The 16097-nt window shown below is 45.5% G+C and overlaps 2 protein-coding genes across 2 annotated transcripts in view; one reads left to right on the plus strand and one right to left on the minus strand.

Moving 5' to 3' along the window:
• The first annotated feature begins 8932 nt into the window (after positions 1-8932).
• LOC123568083 (uncharacterized) lies at positions 8933-9892 on the plus strand. Its single transcript, XM_045368447.2, has one exon. It carries the CDS (start codon positions 9001-9003, stop codon positions 9301-9303), a length of 303 nt encoding a protein of 100 aa, XP_045224382.2. The 5' UTR covers positions 8933-9000; the 3' UTR covers positions 9304-9892.
• Positions 9893-9897: 5 nt separating this feature from the next.
• LOC102131891 (thiamine transporter 2) overlaps positions 9898-16097 on the minus strand; it is a 44156-nt gene continuing 37956 nt past the window's right edge. Inside the window, 3 exon segments of the mRNA XM_065526193.1 lie at positions 9898-11705; positions 11707-11753; positions 11756-11833. Of these exon segments, the coding sequence (XP_065382265.1) occupies positions 11574-11705; positions 11707-11753; positions 11756-11833 (257 nt within the window). The 3' untranslated portion in view covers positions 9898-11573.

Below are 16097 nucleotides of genomic sequence, written 5' to 3' on the forward strand. Positions count from 1 at the left end.
CCCATTCTGGCCCTCACACTCCTGCACCCTCCTGAAGCTGGCCATGGTCCCAGCCCCTGAACCTGTAGCTGTTAATCAGAGAGGCACACAGCCCCCTGTGCTGCTGCCCTGACATGATGTCTTACCTGTGGGGTCTGTGTACTCGGATTCTCCTAAGGATTTTCTAGGGTGGGATTGAGGGTGGTGCGAGTTGATGGTGGTGATAGGTTTCTGTTTCTCCTTGAAATGTGTCTAGGAGGCCAGGTGTGGTGGCTCATGTCTGTAGTCCCAGCACTTTGGGAGCCCAAGACGGGTGGATCCTTTGGGAGCAGTTGTTTAGGACCAGCCTGGGCAATATAGGAGACCTCATCACTGCAAAAAACCAAAGTGTTAGCTGGGTATGGTGAAGTGCTCCTATGGTCTCAGCTACTCGGGAGGCTGAGGCAGGAGGATCACTTGATCTCAGGAGGCTGAGGCTGCAATGAGCTGTGACAACATCACTGCGCTCCAGCCTGGGTGACAGAGTGAGACACTATCTAAAAAAAAAAAAATTATCTAGGAAATGAAAAATGAGCCCCAAAGGAAGGGGGAATGGATGTAGCCTCTACCTTGCTGTGCTCAGTGGTTTCTGAAATGACTGGAAAGTGTTGCTAGAACAAGGAGGTTGAGCACTGTGGGGGGTGGGGTGGTTCCATGTAGCTCACATCCTTGCTGGTGTCCTTGGCATGGCCTCCGAGACCACTACTAGGCATCAGTAGTCATAAAGACTTATGAATAAATAAGAAAGTTGGGGCTGGGTGTGGTGGCTCAAGCCTGTAATCCCAGCACTTTGGGAGGCTGAGCTGGGAGAATCACTTGAGTCCAGGAGTTTGAGACCAGCCTGGGCAATAGAGTGAGACCCTGTCTTTAAAAATAATCAAAAATTAGCTGGGCATAGTGGTGCATGCCTGTACTCCCAGCAACCTGGGAGGCTGAGGCAGGAGAATTGCTTGAGCCCAGGAAATCGAGGCTATAGTGAGCTGTGATCACTCCACAGCAGTCAGCTTGAGCAACAGAGTGAGACCCTGTCTCTAAATAAATAAATAAATAAATAAATAGGAAAGTCATCCTAACACTGGTTATGGCAACAAAACAGCTTCCACTTAGGAGGGAGATGGGCTACAAAAGCTTAGAGAAGTGTCATGCTCATTCAAGGTGAGAGAAAGAACAAATTTGCCAAACTCGCATTGGATTACAGCTCACCACAGTGTATTAGGCCCAAGGCAATTTGCTTGCACTCAAAAATCTTTTTTTGACTAAATGTTCTTCATGATCTAGAGTACGCTGTGGCAATTTTTTTCTGTAAAGTATCGGATGTAAATATTTTCAGCTTTGCAGGCCACATGATTTGCTGCAACTTGTCAACTCAGCCATTCTGCCTTTAAAACAGCCACTGACAACAATTAAGTGTGTAAGTGGCTGTGTTCCAAGAAAATACTGTGTACAAAAGCAGGTGGCAGGGCAAAAGTGGGCATCAGTTTGTTGACCCCCGGTCTCAACATTGACGGCAAAGGTAAGTGCAATGTTGCACAGTGGTTAAGAGGACTGACTCTGAGGTCAGCCTGCCTGGACCTGTTTCCAACTCTCCAATTTCCTTGTGATCTTGGACAATGTTTTTAGTTTTGGGGGTTTTTTTATCTGTAAAATGAGAATATTAACAGTATATGCTGGCCGGGCGCGGTGGCTCACGCCTGTAATCCCAGCACTTTGGGAGGCCGAGGCGGGCGGGTCACAAGGTCAGGAGATCGAGACCATGGTGAAACCCTGTCTCTACTAAAAATACAAAAAACTAGCCGGGCGAGGTGGCGGGCGCCTGTAGTCCCAGCTACTCCGGAGGCTGAGGCGGGAGAATGGCGTGAACCCGGGAGGCGGAGCTTGCAGTGAGCCGAGATTGCGCCACTGCACTCCAGCCTGGGCGACAGAGCGAGACTCCGTCTCAAAAACAAAACAAAACAAAACAAAACAAAACAAAAAACAGTATATGCTTTGCAAAGTTATTTCAAGAATTAAATCAAATGATACATGTAAAATACCCAGAATTGTGCCCGCAACATTAGAAGAGTTCAGAAAGATTTCCAGAGAGAACCAGAAAGGTTTGAGCATTATGGAAATACTCGTAATATAGATTTGACTTTCTTAGCAACTGGGAGAACACATTCTTTGTGCTCCAATGTCCTGGTAGACTCTGATCTTGGCAGGACCACGTGGGGCGCCAGAGCTCCTTCAGGGAGTGGGTTCTCCTCTCGTTCCTCAGGATTCAGCTCAGATCTCGTCTCCCTCCATAGACAGGGCCTGCGACTGCTCTCCCAGTGACCCATGGGCCCCTCACCTATCTCTAACAAAACTTTTCGACATTGGAGTAGGAACATCTCATTCTGCCCTGAGCCTATGAGAACCATTTCCTTTTTCCGTTTCCTCATCTCCCATCTTTATCGTCCCCAGTTCATGCACACACGTGCCGTCATGAGGCCCTCAGTCACACCTTCGTAGATCATCCCTCTCACTCCCACCCATGCCCAGCACCCAGCACAACACCTGGCAAAGCAGCGTGCAGTACGGTGTGATTGTTCTGTCGGCAAAGAATAACAGGGCACATGTTCAGCTCGTGTTTCTGTGGTTGACTGTAACCGCTTTGGGGAATTATCTTTGTTGTATTCATTGGTGTAATAGAGTACGATGAACAAGAATTTCGAGAAGACTGTTGGCATTTGAGAATTTTTAATGGGAATGAAGTTCTCTCAAGCCATCTAACTGACCCATCTCTAGGTTTTCTTTTTTAATTTGATCCTACAAGCTGCTGTCAGATGTATCTTCCTGAAAAGCCATCTTTTATTGTGCTATATAATTCACTTACAAAAGGAATATCAAAGTCTTCACAGTCTAAAGTTCATAACTACTCTCAAATTTTATTTCCAGCTTAAATATCTACTAACTCCATTGGATAAACTTTCCACTGTAGGTAAATTGCTTTCCTTCCTGTTTCCTGAATAAGTCTTCTATTTTCCCTTAACAACATGTAACCTACCTTAAAATTCTAAAAATAACTAACATTTATTGAGTGCTTACTATGTTCCAAGCCCTATTCTGTGTGCTTTATACGTGTTATCACATTTACATTTCATAATAACCCTACGATATGGATATTATTTTTCCATCATGGAATTCAGGTATAAAAAGATCAGATCACATCTTTCTAGAGGCAGAGGATCAGTTTGCACAGGATGATCCCAGACTGCACTGCACCACACCCTCTACCCTCTGCTTCTCCTTCCTCTCCACCTTTTCAAGTGCAGTTTTCCATTCAAGAAGGCTCTGCCTTCTTCATGAAACCTCCCTTTCTTCACTATCCAATTGGAAGTAGTTTGTCTGTTCTCTTGTTAAGTCTTAATATTCACCAGCAACTACTTTGAGGCAACTCTTATTGGGCTACTAGTTAAATCTTTTTTCTTCCTTACTTTTCCTAATTATTTCTTCTCATATCTCTTATTTATGTATTTATGTGAGACAAAGTTTCACTCTTATTGCCCAGGCTGGAGTGCAATGGAGTTTTACTCTTGCCACCCAGGCTGGAGTACAATAGCATGATCTCAGCTCACTGCAACCTCTGCCTCCCTGGTTCAAGCCATTCTCCTGCCTCAGCCTCCCGAGTAGCTGGGATTACAGGCTCCCACTTGTATTTTTGGTAGAGATGGGGTTTCATCGTGTTGGCCAGACTGGTCTTGAACTCCTGACCTCAGGTGATCCACCCCCATCGGCCTCCCAAAGTGCTGGGATTACATGTGTGAGCCACTGTGCCTGCTATCGTCGCTCTTATTAATTTGAAGTAATTTAGACATATATATCTTTATATCACCTGTATTGTCCTGCACATTACAAGGGTTCAGCAAATGCTTGTTGATTAGGTTTTATTTTGCTCAAATGTTTATCTTTCACAATAGGATTACAAGCAGGAAGTTAATGGATAGAGGCACTGAATAGCCTCCTCTGTTTAGGACAGCAACACCTGGTTGTATTTAACTGGCTTGCTTATGCACTTGAGCCACGCTTTATGTAGGAACTTATGCTACTGACTAATAGGTCACATATGTGAATCCCCTGTGGTTTCCAATGACCTGGATGTTACAGGTTGGCTGATTGGGGCTTGGGACTGCTATGTATCCCATGAAGCCGAGCTGAGCTGCCTGCCTGTATGTCGGTGAATCTGAATGCAGATACACTTTGAATGAGTTCTAGTCATTGCCCAGTATCATTTTTTTTTTTCTAATTTTCATTTAAAAGTTCAAGAAAAGCAAAGAACCTATTAGACGGTATGTGTGATCTGTGTGGGAGTCTGGTCTAGTCTTTGGGTCATTAGTCTTTGGATTCCTCTTACAATGGAAGGCATTGTTGTTAGTACTAATATGGTGGTGGGCAATATATCCATGCAACAAGCCTACACATGTACCCCCTCCATCTGAAATCAAACATCTATGCATGGCGCTGAGGCAGGAGAATTGCTTGAACCTGGGACGCAGAGGTTGCAGTGAGCCGAGATTGTGCCATTGCACTCCAGCCTGGGCAACAAGAGCAAAACTCTGTCTTAAAAAAAAAAAAAAGTATATCTATATACACACGCACACACCCCCATTTATATAACATGTATAACATATAATGTATATTATATATATATACATGGTGGTTCAGGATTCACCAGAATGTTGGAGTGCCCTGAGTCCAGATTCCTTCAACCTCTGTCTATCTTTTCTCAACTTAACCCATCCAATCCATCATTCTTTGGCTCTGTAAAGTGTCTTTAATGGACATCTTTTGCCACGTCCATTGATGTCTAGTTTTCCTCTAGGGCAGTGTAGCAGTGTACAGAAACCTTCTTTCCTTTCCTGTAAGAAGGAAAGAGAAGCAGATTACTTTTTTTTTTTTTTTAAATAAGCGTGCTCTCCCACTACTTACAAAATATAGAAAAAGTACAGAGTTACAATATTAAAGATACAAACAAATAATTCAACTTTGTTTAGAGACAAGAAACTTTTAATTGTTGTTAATCCATTCGAGATCAATTCAATCAAGAGCGCAGCCTCTGAATGGCAATTTCCACATTACTGTGATACTTGTTCATACCTCATTAATTATCTGAATACCTGGTTTGAAAGTTGGCTGTGGGGGTGGGGAAACCTAATGAAACAATTCTCCCTACTTGACTTGTAATAAATACACTTTTTAGCACATTCAGTGCATGTAGAAATTTACATTTTGATCTAATTGTATGGAGGATTGGTAGGAGAACAGTGAGCAATGGCAAGTAGGTGATTCTCGACGACTACTCATATTTCCCTGTCTCCAGTCTTTTTTTTTTTTTTTTTGAGATGGAGTTTTGCCTAGGCTGGAGTGCAATGGTGCGATCTTGGCTCACGGCAACCTCTGCCTCCTGGGTTCAACTGATTCTCCTGCCTCAGCCTCCCAAGTAACTGAGGTTACAAGCACCTGCCACCATGCTTGGCTATTTTTTGTATTTTTAGTAGAGACGGGGTTTTGCCATGTTGGCCAGGCTGGTCTCAAACCCTGACCTCAGGTGATCTGCCCGCCTTGCCCTCCCAAAGTGCTGGGATTATAGGCATGAGCCACCGCGCCTAGCCCCCTGTCTCCAATCTTTACCGAAGCCCTTTCCTGTGATAGACAGTCCCTGTCAGAGTCCTTCCAATTCCCCTTCTCCCATAGACACTCAGACTTGATTTATTTTTCCCCATACATCTAAGAAAATCAATCGGTAGGGTTCTTGTTGCAGGTGCTTTTATTGGAATTTCTTTTCATGCATTTCTTATCAGACTGGGAGCTTGTGGATTCATCTTGTTAGGTTCTCACAGTGCCCTGCGGAGCCACTTTCTGTTAAGAGGAGGACAAATCCAACAACTGTTAAATTGCTCTCTGCAAGTTTATATGATGGGAAAGTATTATGGTGTATCAAAGTAGAGGTTCATGGGCCTCTTTAAGTAAAAACAGACAATCCTGGAGATTAGAGAGCCGGAAAGAAATGTATACCAGGTGAAGGCATGGAAGAAATGCCTGTTCAATGTGTGTTTTACAATATAGTTATTGAAGCAATTTAACTGTTCTGTCTTTAATCTGGAATATTGAAAAAAATTACCAAACATTGGCAGGAAATTATTACATTCCCAAATTGGCTGGAAAAATATCAACCAAAAACTGACAATTTTACACAGGGGCTCATCGTTGCAACATGGTACCTGAAGCCAACTAAGTGTAGGCAGGCCTTAGAGGACTGTGCAACAGAACCACAGTGCTGAACCACTTCATTATCTTTCTGGTTTGAAAAGTAGTACACAGTTGCACTCTCAAAAAAGTCATCTTTAAGACTTCTTGTACAGTATCTAAAAATTAATCTCAAGAAAGGCCGGTGTTAAAGATCGAGCTCATATGGCTGGGTGTGGTGGCTCATGCCTGTAATCCTAGCACTTTGGGAGGCGGGCAGATTGTCTGAGCTCAGGAGTTCAAGACCAGCCTGGGCAAATGGTGAAACCCCATCTCTACTAAAATACAAAAAATTAGCCAGGTGTGGTGGCGGGCGCCTGTAGTTCCAGCTACTTGGGAGGCTGAGGCAGGAGAATTGTTGAACATGGGAGGCGGAGATTGCAGTGAGCCAAGATCACATCACTGCACTCCAGTCCGGGCCACAGAGTGAGACTCCAACTTAAAAAAAAAAAAAAAAAATCCAGATCATAATATTATTCTAGGGTGTATTAATCAGGGTTCTGAGAAACAGAATCAGTAGGAAACATGAATAGATAAATGAGATTTATTATGGGAATTGGCTCATGTGATTATGGATGCCAAGAAGTCCCATGATCCGCTCTTGCCAGGAAATCCAGTGGTGCAATTCAGTCCGAGTCAGAGGGGCTGAGAACACCGCAGCCAATGGTGTAGGTCCCAATCAGAGTCCGACTGAGACTCGAGAACCAGGGTGCTGATGTCTGAGAGCAGGGGATGGATGTTCTAGCTTAAGAGGAGGGAGAGAGAATTCCCCTCACTCTATCTTTTTGTTCTATTTGGGCCCTTAATGGACTGGATGATACCTGTCTTAGTCCATTTTTTGTTGCTATAATGGAATACCTGAGAGTGGGTAATTTATAAAGAACAGAAATTTATTCTCTTACAGCTCTGGAGGCTGGGAAATCCAAGATTAAAGCACTGGCATCTGGTGAGGCCTTTCTGCATCTTCACATGGTGGAAGACAAAAGGGCAAGAGAGAGATAAACTATGTGTCCTCACTTGGCAGAAGAGCAGAAGAGGCTGAACTCACTCTCACAGGCCCTTGTCTTTTTTTTTTTTTTTTGAGACGGAGTCTGGCTCTGTCACCCAGGCTGGAGTGCAATCTCAGTGCACTTGCAACCTCCACCTCCCAGGTTCAAGCGATTCTCCTGACTCAGCCTCCTGAGTAGCTGAGATTGCAGGCGTCCACCACCATGCCTGGCTAATTTTTGTACTTTTAGTAGAGATGGGGTTTCATCATGTTGGCGAGGCTGGTCTCGAACTCCTGTCCTAAAGTGATCCACCCACCTCGGCCTCCCAAAGTGTTAGGATTACGGTCTTGAGCCACCACACATGGCCTCACAGGCCCTTTTTATAGTGGTATCAATTCCTTCATGAGGGCAGAGTCCTCACGATCTGAACACCTCCCATTAAGCCCCACCTTCCAACATTGTTGCATTGGGATTGTTTCCAACACCTGACTTTCGGGGAACACATTCAGACCATAGCAATGCCCACCCATGTTGGTGAAGGTGATCTTCTTTCCTCAGTACACAGCATTAGTCAAAAGCTAATCTCTTCTAGAAACATCCTCCCAGACATATCCAGAGACCAGCTATCAGGACATTCCTTAACCCAGTCAAGTGGACACACAAAATTTGCCATCATTCAGGGGAACCATAGTTCCTCCAACTCTGGGTCCTGCGGGGACCTGAGAAGACTCTTGGGTTCTCCTTGTCTTGTGCTCCTTGGCATGGCCTGGGGTGACTGATAAGAGCGCCGTATTCTGAGAACAGACACACAGGGCTAGAACCTGTAGATTTCATTGATGGCCTTCACTATTCTGTTTGTCATTTTCATTTTTCCTTTTACAGGAAAGAGTAGTCTGTATAGGGATGGCCAACTAGAACTAATCATTTCGAGTAAGCATTCCATGGGGGACTGGTCCAGGATCAACCAGGCACCAGGGGACTACCAGAAACATGCCTTCAGCATTATCCTCCTTCCTTAACAGGCTGATGATAACAGAAGCCTCATTGAGTTTGGCAAGTGACTTGGCAACGTTCTGCTCAGGATGTGCTTTTATCATCTGCACAACACGAAGGATGCCCTGTCATAACCTGTGATAATGCAGGATCCCCTCTCCTCTGAGTCAGAGAGTCCTGACTAATGGTACAGGGTTAGCAAATAGCCGAGGAGCTCTGCCTAGGGAGGACAAAATAACATAACCTGAGACCACTCTTTTCTTTTCTGTATTCAAAGTGCTCTCCTCCATCTAAAGGGATGTTTTGCAAATTAATAAATAGTTACAAATAATGTAGGAATGAAAGATCTTTGTCCTGGGCTGATACAATGGAGAAATGTACAATAGCTAGGGAAATTGTAATCCCACTGTGACTTTTACAATTACCAAAAAAAGAAAAGGGAGTTGTTAGATGTTTACTGTTCTATATTATAGATGGCTTTAAAAAAACAAGTGAAACCTAAATTTAGCAAGATTTTGAAGTCAGAAGGACCCGTTAAGGAAGCGCACAAAAGATCATGTGAGATTCTGCCTTGGAGATTTGCATAAACAACAGGGAAGTAGCACTGAGTCTTAGGTCAACATTCTTCCCCAGAGTTAGTATATAAGCTCCACCCCCAGCAGAAGGAGGCATCAGACCTCCTCACCTCTCCTGAGTCCTCTCTGCTCACTTCTCCTGAGTCCTCTCTACTGACACCATGGGTTGCTGTGGTTGTGGAAGTTGTGGTGGCTGCGGTGGTGGCTGTGGTGGTGGCTGCAGTGGTGGCTGCGGTGGTGGCTGTGGTGGCTGTGGTGGTGGCTGTGGCAGCTGCACCACCTGCAGGTGCTACCGGGTGGGCTGCTGCTCCAGCTGCTGCCCCTGCTGCCGCGGCTGCTGTGGGGGCTGCTGTAGCACGCCCGTGATCTGTTGCTGCCGCCGCACCTGCAGCTCATGTGGCTGTGGCTGTGGGAAGGGCTGTTGCCAGCAGAAGGGCTGCTGCCAGAAGCAATGCTGCTGCTAGGTGGGCTGGCCTGGCCTCTGTCCTGTGGCAGGATATGCTGGGGACTTTCCCTCACCCCATTCACCTGCCTTACCTGTCCTCTGGGTATCCTAGCACTTATGCTCTTGGACTGTGACTTTGCTCCTGAAATCTGGGTTCCTGTATTTTCTGCTTTGGGTGTTCTCAGTCTTCCTACATGAAAAGTTTCCTCTCTAATATCAAGCAGCCAAAACAAAGATGTGAGGACAACCTACCTCTTCAGGAAGAGTCCACATCACTGAGCTCAATGAGGATTATGATTCCCAACAGACTTTTTGATGTATATGATCATTTCATTTCCATGTGCGTGCTTTTCTCTGCTTCTTTTCTCTCTTATATTCCTATTTGTCAATAGCTACTTTCTGAATCTCCTAAAAACATATCACTAAAAGTTTATCTTTGCCTTTATTTTGGTTTGAATATATCTCACATTCTAGAAAATCTTGATCTCTCTTAGAAAGCCTTTCATGGATGGGCAGTGATAGTGGAGAGAGTCAAAGACCCTGAGAGTAGCTTCCTGCTTCTGTTGTTTGTGCCCTCCAGTTACCAAACAGAATACTTGAATGTCCAGCATTTCTCTACAGTTTGTATTCAATTTTGAGATGGGAGGTTCCTTTAAAAAGAGATAAGCTGGGCTGGGCGTGGTGGCTCACATCTGTAATCCCAGCACTTTGGGAGGTCGAGGCGGGCAGATCACCTGAGGTTGGGAGTTCGAGACCAGCCTGGCTAATACGGTGCAACCCCATCTCTACTAAAAATACAAAAAAATTATCCAGGCACAGTGATGCACACCTGTAATCCCAGCTACTCAGGAGGCTGAGGCAGGAGAATCACTTGAACTCGGGAGACAGAGGTTGCAGTGAGCCGAGATCGTGCTACTATACTCCAGCCTGGGTGACAGAGCGAGACTCTGTCTCAAAAAAAAGACAAGCTTCCTGAATGCATTCAAAATCCTGTTTTATTCACAAAGAACTAATTCGAACAAATTTTCAGAAACACACCTCTTTGCAAAATGCGGGTGACTACATGTGCTTTAGATTTCCATCTACTGGGGCCATTTACTCCTTGCCTGGAGGGCAGAGTTCCATCCTTTCTTAGAAGCCTAATGTTTACCACCCCCCACCACACCATAAATTCAGCCAACAGTGCACATTTAGAACTGTGGTATTATCGAGTTAGCTTTCACATTTCCCTAACCACAAAATTAATGCCATCAGGTTTTACTGACTATGTAGGCATTGATGAACATTGGATTTGGGCTTTATCTTAGCCCTCCTGGCTTTCTTGTATCCACCTTGGGCCCCACTTCTTATTTTCAAGTCAGTTGCTATTTGCTTTTCTGTCTAAATTAATTTAACCATGATTGGAGTATTGTTAAGGCTTATGGTTTCTTTCTAATTCATTTCAGATATTACTTAATAACTTAAACTGTGATTTATGTTTTCGTTCATTTCTTCTGTTTTTTTTTTTTTTTTTTTGAATTCATAAGCCTAAGGGGACTTGAGATTAGAATAATCTAATCTGTGTCCTTTTGCCGGACAAGTGAATCAATTTCTGATAGAAAAACCATTTTTGTGTGTATAGGATCTATGGTGTTTTTTATACCCAGAGAGAAAAGTAGATAATAATTAGATAATCCTCAATAATCATCATTCACTTGGAAGGTATAAATTGAAAGGCAAATGACGTTTTATGACTCAGACCATGAGTAGTCTATAAAAGCATTAACAATTTTTAGAAGAGACTTCTTTCTGTTGACCAACACTCATCAAGAGACTCCTAGATGTAGGCCAGGCCTGCTGGCTCATACCTGTGATCCCAGCACTTTGGGAAGCTGAGGCGGGTAGATCACTTGAGGTCAAGAGTTTGAAACTAGCCTGGCCAACATGGTGAAACCTCATCTCTACTAAAAATACAAAAATTAGCCAGGCGCGGTGGCACATGCCTTTAATCCCAGCTACTTGGGAGGCCGAGGCACAAGAATCGCTTGAACCCAGGAGGTGGAGGTTGCAGTGAGCTGAGATAGCGCCATTGCATTCCAGCCTGGGCAATGGAGCGAGACTCTGTCTCAAAAAAATAAAATAAAATAAACTCCTAGATATAAAGGCAGGTTTAAGGGGGTGAGACCAGTTCAGAGATGGAGCAAGTCCTGCCGTGGACTGTCTTTGGGATGGGATGCATTGTGCACAAAGAATGATCATCCTAGGCAAAGTGTGGTATTTGCCATTGGTATCCCTATCAGAGGTGGGAAGCTAGCTTCCCTGAAACCATCTAGAATGACTTCAGAGCACTGAATCTTGTGGCTTCTTATTCTCTGTGGACTTTGCATTACATGCTCCCTCCCTCACACTTGGTCTGTTTAGGGCGGTGCCAGAGAGAGTTTCAGGCTGAAGCTTGTGCAGTTGCATGGCAGAGGCCGTGGCCCGCAGGGCGAAGGTCAGCACGCATGTCTGTACGGTAAGTTTCCTCATCCCTGGGTCCCAAGGCTCTAGTTTCTCAGATGGACTTAATACTAAAAAAAGAAGAAAAAAAGATGGTCAGAATTTAAAGAAGATATTTCTGTAGTTCAATTGTTCCCAACAAACTGTTTTCATTTTTCAGTCTACTAGTATTGTCACTTGGTTCACAAATCCCTATAAGCCCTGCCTATAAATTCCCCCACAGTAAGGGATAGTTGACTACATTTGTGCTAATTATTCAGACAACCTAAACCAAGACTCAAATTCACACCTGGATTACAGGGAGGTGCCTCCAGCTACTCCTCTGCTGAGGTGAGATGCAGACGGGTGTCCCCGGTGCACTGCATGGTGAGTTTTGCCCGTCTCTCCCAGGTGGGCCCCAGCGTGACATGTTTAGCCCCTGCCACAGGTTCCCCTCCCTGTCCTTCCCTGACTGAGCCCCAGGAACATTCAGATGCACTGATGGGCACCCCTGCACCTCTTGCTCGTATATTCCACCCTGACACCTGTGAGCGAGCCCGTGGGTCCTCTCTCCCTGTCTGCCTGGCTGAGACCACTCCCCCGGTGCCGCCTCCTATGTGACCCCCTCTTGGCACGCGGTGACTCCATCTCCTTAGGACCTGTGATTGGAATACACTGTTTTCCTGAACCTCTCCTTTGTCTCTTCTTTTTATTTATTTATTTATTTTTTAAATTTTTGAGATGGAGTCTCGCTCTGTTGCCCAGGCTGGAGTGCAGTGGCACGATCTCAGCTCACTGCAAGCTCTGCCTCATGGGTTCAAGTGATTCTCCTATCCCAACTTCCCCGGTAGTTGGGACTACAGGCACATGCCACCACGCCCAGCTAATTTTTGTGTATTTTTTTTTTTAGTTGAGCTGGAGTTTCACCATATTGGTCAGGCTGGTCTTAAACTTCTGACCTCAGGTGATCCGCCCGCCTCGGCCTCACAAAGTGCTACAATTACAGGCATGAGCTACCGCGCCCAGCCTCCTTTGCCTCTTCTTGTGGCCATGCCTGACGGACCATCTGACTATCTCATAATATGTGTGTGTGTGTATATATATATGCACACACACACGCACAACACAAACCTTACACTAGGCCACCTGGGCTCTTTTTTCAGGAATCTGTGTCAACATGAGTAGTGACACCCAGCAAATCCTGGCAGACAGCCACTGTTTACACTGACTGGAAACAAATTCACACTTTCAACGAGTGGGACAGGAGGAGCAAGTGCCTAAGAAGTGTTGGGTCTTGGTGTCTGGAAAAGCCACATGTCCCAGAATCCTGCCCGTTGGGTTGGTCCACATTACTGTGTGGGAAAAGCGACTTGAGGGGTCCTCCCTCATGAGAAAAAGTGGATGCCCCTTGCCTTAGCGTAAGATGGATGAACTGATGCTTCTCTCCTGACCCCACTCTTCCAGCTGAGAACCATCACAAGGAGGGGGCAGTTCTACGGGTGAAGACTGGGAAGGAAGAATGAGTGAGAGGGTGGGACCCCAGAGGTAAATCCTAAAGGCTGAGAGTAACTAAGGGGCTTTGGGTAGCCTGAGGGTCCTAGAGGCACAGGGCTCTTGGAGCTGGAAAGGGAATAGAGCCAGAGCCGGATGAGTGCCCAAAACCACCTTGTCAATTTAGACATCGGGAGGCTCATCTCGCACCCGCCTCCGAATCCGCTCTTCTGGATTTCAGGGTGGAAGGAAAACTGTCTTTCTGTGACAACATCTTCCCCTCTTTGGAAATCTTATTTGACATGGTTATTCGACCCATGTTCCCTGTGTTTATAACATTCATGTGGTCAGTTCAACCTGTTTAAGCTTCTATCCAGAGCCAAGCTCTGCTTAGAGTAACAAGGAAACACCCTAAGTGGCCCTGGTGTGGTTGCAGCAAGAACCAGCTTCTCCTAGAGACACACCCAAGGAGCTTGACTTCCCTCGGCCCCCGCCCCACTGCTCGCCCAAGCTGGGATTCCCCACTCTCTACCTCGTTTCCTTCTCACTTTGCTGCTAAACCAGCCACAATAAATCAAGAATCTGGAGTCTACAAAGAAAAGAATCAGGGAATCTCTATGAAAAATTAGCAGAAGGGGTGTTCGGGGACATTTTTTATTACGCATGAAGACACTCTCAGTAGGGCGTATGATTATTTTGATTCTAATGCTGATATTCTCCCATTACAGTGAAAGCTAATTTTGTAGTTCGAAGTGGTTGATACCACGGACTTCTATGATACCTGACATGGCTAAGAGCCAAATTTCATCTTTGCCCAAAGGTGACCAGGCTCCTGAATGATCATATGACCATTTGCAGTCTGAACAGGTATTTATGACTCCAGACTTCTCTTTCTAAGACTCTATCAAGAGAGAGATTTGGGGAAAGTTTTGGTTTATGATAATGAAGTGTCAGGCTGAGGATGTGCCCCCAAGTCCCTTCCTTCTTTACAAACCCACAATGGATTAATCATCCATGAATCTGTGTCTTTGTCAAGAATTCATCTAGTTTTTTATTCTTTGATTTATCTTTTGGGATAAAACTCATTTTTCCCCATGGACAGACAGTTTAGAGACTGGAAAGAACAAAAGAGATAGCTCTTTGAGAATGATTTAGTATAACTTATTAAGATAAGTGTTGCTTTGTGTATACAAATATACCCAGGCAGCGGTAAAAACAGCATGGAAATGAAGGCAACCTTAGAGGCATTTCAAGAAGGTCTAACTATTTTGACTCCATTTCGTTGAGGTCGTGACTTGAATTGTAATCAACATAGAAGGCTGCATGGTTATCATTTTTGTTGGTGATGATTAAATGCAGGCAGAATCACAAACAAACTGTAGGAATGTAAAATACTCACAGGCAGGTGACAGGTTCAGGTCATGCTTGTGTCCTGTTAGTCAGTGGCAGACAGAAGGGGAAAGCTTACCTACAGCAGTTACCTGCAGCAGCTGCCAGAGGCAGGTGCCTCGCCTAGCAGCAGCATTGCTTCTGGCAGCAGCACTTCCGCTGGCAACAGCCCTTCTGCTGGCAACAGCCCTTCCCACAGCCGCAGCCACATGAGCTGCAGGTGCGGCGGCAGCAGCAGATCACGGGCGTGCTACAGCAGCCCCCACAGCAGCCGCGGCAGCAGGGGCAGCAGCTGGAGCAGCAGCCCACCCGGTAGCACCTGCAGGTGGTGCAGCTGCCACAGCCACCACCACAGCCACCACAGCCACCACCGCAGCCACCACAGCCACCACCACAGCCACTACCGCAGCCACCACAACTTCCACAACCACAGCAACCCATGGTGTCAGTAGAGAGGACTCAGGTGAAGTGAGGAGGGAGGACTCAGGAGAGGTGAGCAGGTCTGATGCCTCCTTCTGCTGGGGGAGGCCCTTATGTACCAACTCTGGAGACAGGAGAGGGAAGACACATGACCACTTCCTTGTTGTCATTTGACTTGATGTACATGGAGAAATCTCTCCATCTCATATTGACTTTCCTTTCAGACATCTTTGTCTTCACTACATTTTCGGTTTTGTTTATTTTTTTCGTAAAACTGTATTCCAGTATAAGTTAAAAAGGCCTAAAAGTTCTAGGGACGCATTCTGGGAGCTGAGGTGTGGTGAGGCGTCCTTAGCCATGACGGCCTTCTCCTTCTTCCTAAGATGCCCTGGGATTATGTGGCAAGTGCATAGGTCCATGAGTTGTTACAGGGCTTACAAACCCCACAAAGCACCAGGCAGTCCCTGGACCAAACAATCCGAGAGCTTCTCAGCGACAGGTGCAGTGATATTGAAGGCACAGTCCCTGACTTCAAAGGGCTTGCAATAGTAAGTAACCCCGCTAGCTGGGAGGTGTAAATGGCAGCAGATTCAAAAGTCACTGCCAAAGTCAGATGCCATCGTCCCATTTATTGGCCAGTGAAGGCACCGATGCTGCTCCTTCCCTCCTCATTTGAAGCACATCATTGTGATTTGTCTTCTGCACACGAGGTCTTAATGCTTATTTCAAAAGCAGAAATCAATCCTTTTAGGAGTCTGCATTTTGGTGATGTAATTCTTGGTCTGGTTCACTGTAACCTCTGCCTCCCAGGTTCAAGCGATTCTCCTGCCTCAGCCTCCTGAGTAGCTGGGATTACAGGCATGTGCCATGATACCTGGTTGATTTTTGTATTTTTAGTAGAAACAGAGTTTCATCATGTTGGCCAGGCTGGTCTCGAACTCCTGAGTTCAAGCAATCCTCCTGTCTCGGCCTCCCAAAGTGTTGGGATTACAGACGTGAGCCACTGTGCCCCACCAGGAATTCATTTTTGTCCTTGATTAGGTGATGTCAATTGAT

This window comes from Macaca fascicularis, chromosome 12, assembly GCF_037993035.2.
Source record: "Macaca fascicularis isolate 582-1 chromosome 12, T2T-MFA8v1.1".
Classification (NCBI taxonomy): Eukaryota; Metazoa; Chordata; class Mammalia; order Primates; family Cercopithecidae; genus Macaca; species Macaca fascicularis.

Excerpts from the sequence above, each read along its gene's own strand:
- LOC123568083 (XM_045368447.2), top strand. The coding sequence starts at position 9,001 with ATGGGTTGCTGTGGTTGTGGAAGTTGTGGTGGCTGCGGTGGTGGCTGT.